Here is a 12,924-nt window from a genome sequence, read left to right on the forward strand (position 1 = left end):
CAGTCCTTTTATTGCCATTTATTGCTGAGTTTTAAGAAAAGGGGACAGAATAAATATGATCTGTTTGATTAACATTACGCAAGGCAAAATAGTTCCATTCCTTCACATGTTCGTTCTAGCCCTTGAACTGTTCCCATTTAAGATTTATTTTTAAACTTAGTGCTCTCCAGCTCTTGTTGGAACTAGCTTTGATGGGAAACAAGGCTGCATATTTGCTGTCTGTTTTAACTAGAACAGCACCAGGGCCATAGAGAAATGGAGTCAGAACACGGTCATGGTTAAGCTGTTAACAGGGGGTTCAGATCGCAGTGTGATACACGTGTAAATAATGAGATATGTCTCTTTAAAGTGAAAGTTAGTTTTTTTGGAGTATGGATTCAGAGCACAGAATGGGCCAGCTTAGCTCTTTAGTCTCTATGCTCTTTCTGGGGCTGCTTTAGCTCAAAATGCCAATGGACATTGCCATGCTGAAATACCTACTATTGTTTGTTTCTATTTAGGAACTAACTGTTCTAGTTCCACAACCTATTTTTGCTGGTGGAAGTGTGCTGAACCATTTAAAATTAGGTGCGTGAACAGAAATCCAACCAATCCCAAGTTGGTGGAAATGGGATATCTGGCTTTCAGGCACTAAGTACCCTTTCTGGTAGGTGCTGACATTGTTGCTAGGTTATATGTATTTGCAGAGTAACACTTGAATAGCTTCAATCAGAATGCCATTATAATGCTATTTTATCACTCATGGAATATCTCCCATTCACATTGTGGGGTCTGAAATAAATGTGGTATAAATATTAGTATAGGTTGTTTTCAGACAATACATGAACTCCAGACGGAGGGCAGGAGGTGAAAAACAGAATGGAGCTAATGGAGCTGAAGATCCGGTATTCGGCTGGTTTAGACAATATTATGAGGGAAATGTAAAAACAGAAAATCATAGCATATGCTGGTGGAGCACACATTAAAACAAGACCACAACATCAGTGTCAGTGCAACACTAAGAATGTTCCACCACCCAAATCATTCCACTGAATTAGAGGGTGAAAAGTCACTGACTTTTGGGGCAACAAACATGACATGTGGGGCAACAAACAGACAAGAATCTGTAACATGCAGCTATATGGTCAATGGAGAGCATAAAAAGGGACAATGATTGCAGAAATGAGGAAGTGGTAGTGTTATGACTGATATGTGCACATCATAATATGCCTTGAGTTTGTCAGATTCTATGCCTTTCTTGTTAATCCTCTAATCAGATCAGACAGTCATACAATGAAATATATGTAGAGGGCTAACCTTAACAGTTAGGCAAATAGCTGTGCATAAGACAAGCTCCCTTTTAATGCAGAAGCAGAAGCATTCGTCTGATTTTCCTAACTGACCACGGCCCCAAAAACATGCAAAAGAGAAGCTTGAGGTGTGATAGCATTACAAAAGGTTAACTCAGTGATGATCTTATGCATCTCTTCAGCTGAGATTTCACAGCAAAGAAAACTTTACAATCTCTGTCCATGTAAATGAGGTAAAGGGAAGGTTAGAAAAGAGTAATTCGGCAGTACACTGTCCAAAAAATTGTCCCTGTGGTGGTACATTTTGCTGTCACTTTGGTGGTATCCCCAAGGGTACCTTATTCTATATTAATTGTAGATTTTAAAATTGTGTTGATTTCATACAACCCGTTTCATCTCCAAGACTTACATTATGTTGTTATACAGGTGCTGGTCATAAAATTAGAATATAATGAAAAAGTTGATTTATTTCATTAATTCAATTCAAAAAGTAAAACTGGTTTATTATACTCATTCATTACACACATACTGATATATTTCAAGTGTTTATTACTTTTAATTTGATGATTGTAACTGACAGCTAATGAAAACCCCAAAATCTGTATGTCAGAAAATTTAAATATTACTTAAGACCAATACAAAAATTTTTTTTAGAAATGCTGGCCAACTGAAAAGTATGAGCATGTACAGCACTCAATGCTTAGTTGGGGCTCCTTTTGCCTGAATTAGTGCAGCAATGCAATGTGGCATAGAGTCAATCAGTCTGTGGCACTGCTCGGGTGTTATATGAGAGCACAGGTTGATCTGATAGTGGCCTTCAGCTCTTCTGCATTGTTGGGTCTGGCATACTGCATCTTACTCTTCACAATACCCTATAGATTCTATATGGGGTTAAGGCCAGGCGAGTTTGCTGGCCAATTAAGAACAGGGATACCATGGTCCTTAAACCAGGTACTGGTAGTTTTGGCACTATGTGCAGGTGCCAAGTCTTGTTGGAAAATGAAACCTGCATTTCCTTAAAGTTGGTCAGCAGCAGGAAGCATGAAGTGCTCTAAAACTAAAGCATTAAGATGGCTTTTAAGTTCTAAGATGGTTGCTTTGACCATGGACCTCAGAAAACACAGTGGACCAACACCAGCAGATGACATGGCACCCAAAACCATCACTGACTGTGGAAACTTTACACTGGACCTCAAACAATGTGGATTCTGTGCCTCTCCTCTCTTCCTCCGGACTCTGGGACCTTGATTTCCAAAGGAAATGCAAAATTTACTTTCATCCGAGAACATAACTTTGGACCACTCAGCAGCAGTCCAGTCCTTATTGGAAGCAAGACGCTTTTGATGCTGTCTCTTGTTCAAGAGTGGCTTGACACAAGGAATGCGACAGTTGAAATCAATGTTTTGCATACGTCTGTGCGTGGTGGTTCTTGAAGCACTGACTCAAGCTGCATTCCAATCTTTGTGAATTTCCACCACATTTTTGAATGGGTTTTGTTTCACAATCCTCTCCAGGGTGCGGTTGTCCCTATTACATTTTTCTACCTCATCTTTTCCATCCCTTTGCCTCTCTCTTAATGTGCTTGGACACAGAACTCTGTGAACAGCCAGCTTCTTTATCAATGACCTTTTGTGTATTGCCCTGCTTGTGTAAGGTGTCAACTGTCAAGTCAGCAGTCTTCCCCATGACTGTGTAGCCTACAGAACTAGACTGAGAGACCACTTAAAGGCCTTTGCAGGTATTTTGAGTTAATTAGCTGATTAGAGTGTGGCACCATATGTCTTCAATATTGAACCTTTTCACAATATTCAAATTTTCTGAGATACTGAATTTGAGGTTTTCATTAGTTGTCAGTTATAATCGTGAAATTAAAAAAAAATAAACACTTGAAATATATCAGTCTGTGTGTAATGAATGAGTATAATACACAAGTTTCACTTTTTGAATGGAATTACTGAAATAAATCAACTTTTATGACCAGCACCTGTATGTCACACAGTCCTATAATGAAATCTTACAGATATTCACCCGAAAAGAATGTAATGTACCTTCAGGGAACACAACTGAACTTTAACAGTACTGGTGTACTTCTAAAGATACATTTACACTATTGGTACCTTTAGTGACCAATAATGTATTTCTGCCATACCTTTTCTGAGTATGTAGCACAGTATGTGTTGGCAGGTCTGCTTGTGTGGCCAAAAGGTATGTAGGAAATCATGTTTTAGTGCACACAATATACAGGGCCAAAACATGCCAAAATATGCAGATCATTTGACTTGCAGGTGCATTACTGTTTGAACAAACATAAGCCAAAAACGACGAGAGATTGAGAGAGAGAGAGAGAGAGAGAGAGAGAGAGAGAGAGAGAGAGAGAGAAAGAGAAAGAGAGAGAGAGAAAGAGAGAGAGAGAGATATGAGGGGAGCATGTCATCTTGGCAAATGAGTCCGGGCAAATCTGCCTAACTGATGTCACCCATCAGGCACCTCAAAGGGCTTTTGACTGTGGGGTACAGTGATAAGAGCCGATGATTCAGTATCTGCAGAAAGAAGACAATGGATGCTCTGAACTTGGAGCAGCTTACAGGCCTGCCGTCTGCTCTGTTGTCTTTACTGCTATCTCCTATCACTTCCCTGTTCTCACCACAGCATCAGATTGCATTGATGTCCTCTCTATAAGTGATAATTTTCTGAGGACAATACCTATTGCACATTCAAATGGGAGCCTAATGCACTCCATGCTTAAAATAATGTATGTGTGAGTATGGACAAAATACTTTTTTTTTTTAATTCATCATGTTGATGATAGATTCTAATGCATAAGATAAATCTGTAAAACAATGAAATGCATGTACTGCATCAGCTATATTTTGCTATATAAAAGGTTTATATTGAAAAAATCTGTTCAACTAAACACTTACATCCTATAATAATGATTTAACAAACTACTATAAATAACAGTATGTTTTTCTGATTTCAGAATTCTCACAAATAATGCGCTACAAATATCTGTTAACCATTCAGATGCAAATTATATTGTCTTAGAATTTAACAAAGCTTTTATGTTTAAATATCTGTAGTAAAATCTCATTTCACATAAACAATTTTAATTATGTTACAATACTTAACAAATAATAATTAGCATGGACTTACTATTGACTTGTCATATATCATTGTTTTAATCATTGTAATCATTGTTTTAAATGCTAGCTATCTAACTTCAGACGGCTAGAGCTGGTTTGTTATTATCCCTGTGAAGAAAGGTCATTTTTAGGGGGAGGAAGACATACACAATTGGCCTCCATGTCTGTTCTTCTTGTTTCTTTTTTTTTTCTTTTTCTACACAGTTGCTTTGCCATATAGGCATAGTTGAGGCAGCCAGACTCACCCTGACTCAACACCATCCAAGGTCAAATGTGGGGTATAAGGGAACTGCAGCTATGGGCCACATTTGGGCCTAACATTCAATGCTATCCCTTTAACTCCCCAATCTTAATTAAAGACCATGGTGAACACTACAATATAAAACATGAGGAACTTGTGTTAGAACTAATTGTGTTAGAGGTAAAATACCCTACATTCTCTATTTCTTTCTGTCTTTGCCTTAAGCCGCTCTAGTTTCCTGCTCTGAGCACATGCCTCAGGGAGGGGTTTCCCCTGGTTAGCTAACCCCATGCTCACAGTAACAAACCTGTTATTTCCTGGAGCTAAATTAGGTGGTTTGTGAGAGCTATTTCCAAAAAAAAAAGCAAATTAAAGGATGAGGTATGAAGTAGTGACTTCAAATAATTGTGTTTATCATCTATAGCAATGCATATCAAAAACTATGATGCAGAATAATGAATCCAGAAAAGTTTTAAATTGATCATTTAAAGGGAACAGATCAATACATTATTTTTCAGAAATCTCAATCTTAATTTAAATCAATTAAATTCCTGTATTTATACTTCTTGATGGTAATAAGTCTATTTTAGTTTCTCATGTGATAGCCAGCACAAAAACAAAGTCAGTTGATAAAACAAGACTTGGGGAACAGGTTATGATGTTTCAATCAATACACAGTGCCACATTATTTCCTGAAACATAAGCCTTAAATGAATTGGGATATGCTGAAGTACACATATGTCCAAAATGTGTCCAAACGCTTTTTCTAATGATTGAATTTTACTATAAAGGAACCATTTACAATTGTGGGAAAACACTGCTCTCTAGTTTGTTTACATTCAGCAGCTTTGCGTCTTTTAAGGTGGAATATATGTTTAAGAAAAAGAAAAAACAACAACAGCTGTTGTTTGTACATGGCTGAAGTTTAACTTGTTTGTAAGTTTTTATTCACCGTTGGAATTACCACAGGAACTCATTTAATGCTTGTCGTTTAGTTTTAGCATGTCCGGTCTGTGTGCAGCTACCCTCGCTAAACCCTGCATACACTCTACCAATAAGGTGTATCAACCAGATCTTCGCAGAGAGGGTCTAATTTGAGATACGAATATGATCAATTGTAGCATTGCCATTCTTCACTGTAAGTGGGTTGTTTTAGCATGTTGGCCTTTATTAAGTAAATGTGGACAAGCCTGAATATGGGTGAAGGCAAGTGCTGGCTGTATTTATCCAAAATAAATAAATGAATAAATAAATAATAACATACCCAAAATCTGAATACTAGAACAGCTGAATATTCTACCCCAAATTTACAGCACTATCTCAAAATAAAGGGGAAAGGAAGGAGGATGATTTCCTAGAGAGAGAGAGAGAAAGAGAGAGAGAGCAAGAGAGAGAGAGAGAGAGAGAGAGATGGTGCTAAATACAACTAGAAGTACTTAAAAATATATTCTAAATGATGCAGGAAGTGCACAGTAAATTCACCAGTGTTAAATCAACACTGTTAGTGTTAGATTAACATGGTTAGTTTAATAATTGAACACTCTCAGCTACTGAGAGTGTAGCTCTACTAATAGTGTTGATTTAACACTGGTGAATTTACTGTGAAGCTCTGGAGTAATGTGCTCTCTTCAGTTTAGTAATAGTTTGTCAGCAGAGCCCTGAATTAGCTGTAGTTTCTCAGTTATTTTTTTTTTTTTTTTTTTGGAAGACCAGTAAACAGAGCATGACTGTAGTTCAGTCTACTTAAAATGTCCTCTGTATACTTTATTTCCCCCATTTTATTCCATCCTTCAATGGAGTAGGGCCCTGGCGGACCACCACAGAGCAGGTATGATTTGGGAGGTGGATCATCCTCAGTGCTGCAGTGCCACCAACATGGTGGTGATGTATTACTGTGTGTTGTGTTGATATGAATGGATCAGACACAGCAGTGCTGCTGGAGTTTTAAAGCCCTAGTGTTACTGCTGAACTGAGAAAATCCATCACCAAAAATATCCAGCAAAAAGCATCCTGTGGTCAGCGTCCTCTGTCAAACCGTCCAACACATTTAGTGCTCTTACACAAAACGTTGTGATGCCTCAAGTACTCCGGGCCAAACTCCCACTATAAGAAGGGGACATTTTACTTTGTCTATTTTATGCCTTGTGTTAGCTCTGAAATTAGTGCCTATATTAGCTGGAACCTAATTTTTATTCTTATGTTCAACACCGAGTGAATTATGTAAATCTAAGATCCCTTTACAAAACTTGGCCACTGTACAATGACAACATAAGGATTACAGCATGATTCTTTCACTTTTTTTATATATTTTATTTATTTATTTATTATTATTATTATTATTTTTTTTTTTTTTTTTTTTTTTGTGGGGAGTATGTGCTGGTGGCAGTGGCACATACTGTTCCCAAAAGGACAACTGTAACCAAAAGTCAGTAACTAGATCTCAGCTCAAAAAGCACAAAGAAACCATGACAAAGACCCAAGATAAATAATTATTACAATTCTTGCATACAAAAACTGACAAGACAAACTATGGACACAATACAACTGACAATTCCACGAAACAGATTTCCACAGAAGCACTGCAATCCTTTACAATTTAAACAAAAATATTACAGAACCATGCCAAGAGATGAGCCTCACAAAAAAAATAAATTATAAAATCATATCTCCCGACCAGTTTATTTATTTATTTATTTTATTTTTTTTTTGTGAATGAGGCTATCAAGGACACATGAGTAAATAATATATGTCCTGTTGTTTAGGAAAGATCTTCAGGAGTTTCAGGGCAGCTTCTCAAACCATCTGCTAGAGTACAGTGCAACATTGACAATGTCTCTACACAAGATGGCGCTTTATCTCAAGCAATGTCGTCTAAGTCACTCAAGGATATTAACACAGAAAATAAATCTGATTTTGTATGTAATTGATAAGGTCTGTTTTTAAATATGGAAACAAACACGTCTGCATCTGGTTCATCGCGTGTGACCCACACTAAAATTAAAGGACGTATAAAATGCTGTTGATTTATCATCAGGCGGAGAACGAACACACTTCTCCCGAGGAGGACACAAACATGGCGGCCTCCTTGCGGTTGGGGCGTCAAACGGTTTTAACCGGACTCAGAATCATTAAATTTAAAAAATGTCACTGGAGTCCACAGGGATGTCGAGGTTCTTTCAGACAGCTCTTTCAATCTCCCGGCTTGTTTGGTGCGTATGTCCCTTCGTTATGTGTTTTGTCAGGTTTTGTGTCACGGTCAAAGTAACGCTGTCCATTTGGTAATTCGCCATTCTTATTATAGTTTTTTACAGCTGTGTGACTGTTTAACAAGTCATTTACGTCTGCAATAGTCTACTTCACTTACTAACTTCGACTCCCATGTAGAGCTTTATATCAATGTACTAATATATAGTGAGAGGTCATTTAGAGAGCCAAGTTAACATTAATCTGAGGGCAAGCCCCAAATGTCACCCTACATCCTCAATAGTGCACTAGGTAGGCAACCAATTAAACGGCTTCAGCACGCAAATGTGGCGCATCTATTTTGTGTTACATACCTTTGTGGTTTAACCACAGGTTGTATATAATGTTCATATAGCTAATGAACATTTAAGTGCATCATTAAGTAGTAAATTACAATTAAAATATATAGTGCACGGTGAAGGGAACTAGGGACCAAATAATATTCACCCCTGGGTGATTTAGCAGTGGGCGGTATATGTGGCTACTGCAGGTATCATAGGCGTCAACCCTTTCAGTTTACCCAAATAATGTGTATATATATATATACACACACACACATTTGGACATCATATAAAAGCTAAATGGTCTACAGTATGTGATAGATTTATACCTCACTGTCAAATACTTTCTGTTAAATTGAGTAATTATTAAACTCAGTATATAAAAATAAAGAAAAGCTACATTTCTAAACTTAATTTAATGTAAGTAACGTTCTTTACATGTATCAGTGAATATATATATATATATATATATATATATATATATATATATATATATATATATATATATATATATATATATATATACACACACACACTCTGGTCAGCCATTACATTAAAGCCACCTCATTGTATGTACACTCACCATATTGGTGTTGCTTTGCATAATTTATACGATCCATTGTACCCTGTATTTTAATGGTAAATTCTTCCACAGAACAACCCCAGAATAGGAATTATTTGTGTGCTGGATTATTCTCAGTGTCGTAGTGATACAGCAGTCCTGCTGGCGTATTTAAATACGTCAGTGTCACAGCTGGTCCGAGAAGGCTTCATCAACCAAAATTTGGTAACTGTTACCACGAATGAAGGACTTCTGGCCCAAAATGTGTTGCAACAGATAGTCTGCCGCTACAAGGTGGAATGTATGAAAATGTGTCTGTGGAATAGTGTTTAACTATTAATAGTGTCTTATACCATAGGAATAGTGTTTAACAATTCCAGCTGCACTGCTAAGTCTGGTGCACTTGTACCTGCGCAACACACTAATCTACCACCCCTATGCTGAAAATATCATCCAATTTGTATCTGTCCCGTATTGCCTATTGAAGAACAGTGAAAGAGTGCTAAAAATATTAATTCTTGGACTAAATATGTTTAGAAACAAAGATGTGGCTCATCTGTCTGTAAATAGGCACTGGGTATAAGTTCTCTCTAGAGGTTGACACTAAGAATTATATTAGTGTATGTAAACAGACACACTCACACATAAATACATTCACTGAACTCCCTGTTAAACCCGTAGGCTTGAGTTTCCTTTTTAGTGTACACATCAGGTTGTGGGATGTTCCACATGAACAATCTTTAAAGTGTGCATCTGTTGAAAGAGCTTTGAGATTTAATGAGGCTTGTGATATAATATATTTGTTATTCGGTATCGCAGGTCCTGCAGTAAGATATGGCAAAAGGTCATGATATGCAAATGATAGCATAACAGAAATCACAGCATCCATTCATATGAGCATCAAGTCACAGATCTTTACTGGTGAGGGATTCACAGGTGTTTAGTCAAATTCTGACAAATGTAGACTTTTTTTTGGTGTTGTTGTTGAAAGCTTGCACATTTCGTATAACTTTATAGTATGTTTACACTATTTTAATTAACATGTTGTGAAAGGATGCTTAGGATTAGTGCTTGGTGATAAAACGATATCGATATGTTTCGTGATTAATTTTTGCTCGATAACGATGATAAGCTTTGGGTTATAGAGCTCAATAAACCTTCATTTCTATTCCCGGTATGCTGTCTGGCGCATATACTCATGCTATTATGGTAAACGAACAGGCGACTGCATGGACGCGAGAAGGTAAACAAGATTGTAATAGGTTTAATTCAAGTGCTTGTGTGTATGTATTAGATGTATATACATTTATATTAAATATGTTATAGACTCCCGTTCGCTATGTGTTTGGGGTGTATTTTGTTTGGTATGGCCACCCCCTGTCAGAACACAAGCACACAAACTTTCCCTCGCACACATGGAGAATCCGGTGGGTTTTTCTTCACTCAAAGTGTATTTTCCTCTCAGTAAATGTTTTCCGGTTTGCAAGAGCACTGTTCGTTGCTTGATGTGGTTTTCCTCACACAAAATAAATTATTTTCTCTGCTCGCAAATATTTAATTGGCTCCAATGCCACAGATCAGGCTGCTTCTCTTAAATAAAACCTCCCAAGGGCGGAATTTGTCCGCCTGAGTATGCTCCGCACGCACCGCGTCCCTGAACTGGATAAGAGGTTACAGGCAGTGAATGAATGAACATGTGAAACTGAAAACGTTCCAGCTCTCCCACTGTTACAAGCACTGTTCTAAGCCTTCTGATGGGTGAAGTGCAATATGATTATAGTTCAGCACTTGGGAGTGTTCATTTATATATTTATTATTTTAAACTCTTCTTAATCTATCTTTTTACTCTTTCTGCTTCTTTAAATGTTTGAGGTGGTAATGCACTAAGAAAGTTTTCATAACACAAGACAAAGATATCATTACTTTTATACGGTAAGAAAATGTTATTGTTCCAGTGAAATCTTTCCTTGTGAATTTGAGTAATGTGCATACGATATGTGCGTATATATGTTGTATAGTAATGAACATTTGGTGTGTTCGGTCTATGTTTTTAGAAGGATTTCCTTTGTCACAGTGTGACAATATGTTAATATTGCAATAAATATCGAGATTGATCAATATAGAAAAACTTATCTTGATCATTTTTTTGGGCCGTATCGCCCAGCTCCACTTAGGATACAAAATATGAGAAATAACATTTTTAACTGATGATAACCTATTGTATTGCTTAATTCATCTGCAGGTGGCTTTTTTTTAAAAACTTCCTCTTCTCTCTCTCTCTTCTCCAACTGTCCTGTTTTTGTGATTCTAGCACATGTAAATGGTGGCCGTCACATATGTATTTCCAACAGCTATATAAATATTTGCAGTTAGTAATTTTTTTAAATCACTTTAAAAATATTCAGATCTAAAATTTGATTGTTTGAGTTATTGCTAGTAGAAATATAAATATTCATATATTTGTTCATATATACATACATTTGTGTAAATAGATGTTATTTAATATATAAAAGCGTGTCAAACCTGTTCAATCTTCTCACAAAACACTGGTAGTGTTCCTTTTTTTACTACAAATATGTCATAGTGTCTCGAGTTAGTATAAAATTATTTTTTGCATTTAAAAGGGGTCTGTATAGTGTTTTAAAGTGTTCTTTTAGACTGGTGATATTTAAATTGTTCTGCAAATGTAGATTCCTTTAAGATATGTGACCTGTCAGGACTTTCTATAGGTGAAAGGAAATGCCATGAGCTGATGCACACTATCCATGGGCACCTTGGTTTGGTTAAACGTGGCCCATATACCTCATATGCATGTACAGTCCTAACATACAATAAAAAAAACTTAATTGTTCTATCAAGGTTTTGAGTTCTCTTAAAGGTCTGCATCCATCAGTTTTCTTATGGATCATTTGTAGACAGTGTTCTGTTTTTCTTTTTTGATGAAGAAATATTTCGTACTTATTTGTTATTTCAGTAATGTATATTTAAGTTTACTGTGTATAACCTAATTATAAACTTATTACATAACTCACTGGGCCATATTTGTTTGCCCACTAGGAGGCAGCAGTACACTACTTTTATGCTGTTTATATGGGGTATTGTTTTAAGCTTTTTTTTTTTTTTTTGGGTGCCCAACGGTAATTGCTAAATCTGTCACACAGGCTTGAATATTCCTCTCGATAAAAACAACAAATAAATGATAAATGTTCTATGCTCATATAGCCACTCAGTTATATAATGAGGGCCCATACCATGTAAGGTAAGCACAGATAAGTTTAGTAGATGATTGCATAGAGGAACTTGTCATGATTTTTTTTTTTTTAATTGTGTTACACAGTTATGGGCTTTGGAGTGGGAACTAGGCCTTCCCTAGTTTACACTATTTATTTAAGTTTATTGTATGCATTTGACTCTTACAAGTTTGTTTGTAAAGGGAAATTAAACAAACTGGTACTGTCTAGGTCTGTAGTTCCTCCGTGAACATGGCCTAACCAGAGCTGCCTTCATGATGATAGTCCTCAGGTCATGTGTGAGTCAGACGTGCATGACCCTATGTGTGCATGTGTCTCTGTGTGTGTGTATGTGAGACAGAGAAAGAGAGACGGTGCCAGATGGAGGCACATGACGCATACAGTGCTAAGGGGCTTTTACCATTTACATACTTTTTGTCAACTAAATAATGTGACAAGAATAAAACATATTGTAAAGGAAAGGGTTTCTGTGTGACACCCTCAGGCTGTTGACAATATGATTTAGGACAAGGGTGGTGAGTTTTAGAATGTCTTCAAAATGAAATAAAGTTCAGAAGTTAGTCTATAGGTCGTAATCTAACTGTAAACACATGCCCATTTTTGTTGTAATAGTTTTGTATGAAACATAATAATTGCTTCTTAATCTAACTCCTGTTAAACTAGAAACTGTAAACTACAAGCCGTACATGCTTCATTGAGCCTTTTGAATAGGTATGAGTTAACTCTACCCAAAAGCATTTAGAAAAATGTCAAATTATTCTCAGCTAAATAGAACGCACAATGTTTAGAGTGTTTGCAATGACCTCGTTATGGCTGTGCACTGATGCGTACATGTCTAGAGAGGTCAGCATTAATTGCATGTAACTAGACTATATAGATGTATATTCGCTATGGTACTCTGTTGTTTGTTTAGA

The 12,924-nt window shown here is 36.7% G+C and overlaps 1 protein-coding gene across 1 annotated transcript in view; it reads left to right on the forward strand.

The window, feature by feature from the left end:
* Positions 1–7,722: 7,722 nt before the first annotated feature.
* pdhx (pyruvate dehydrogenase complex component X) overlaps positions 7,723–12,924 on the forward strand; it is a 43,420-nt gene continuing 38,218 nt past the window's right edge. Inside the window, exon 1 of the mRNA XM_066668243.1 lies at positions 7,723–7,882. Within this exon, the coding sequence (XP_066524340.1) occupies positions 7,747–7,882 (136 nt within the window). The 5' untranslated portion in view covers positions 7,723–7,746. The remainder of the gene's footprint in view (positions 7,883–12,924) is intronic.

This window comes from Hoplias malabaricus, chromosome 4, assembly GCF_029633855.1.
Source record: "Hoplias malabaricus isolate fHopMal1 chromosome 4, fHopMal1.hap1, whole genome shotgun sequence".
Taxonomy (NCBI): domain Eukaryota; kingdom Metazoa; phylum Chordata; class Actinopteri; order Characiformes; family Erythrinidae; genus Hoplias; species Hoplias malabaricus.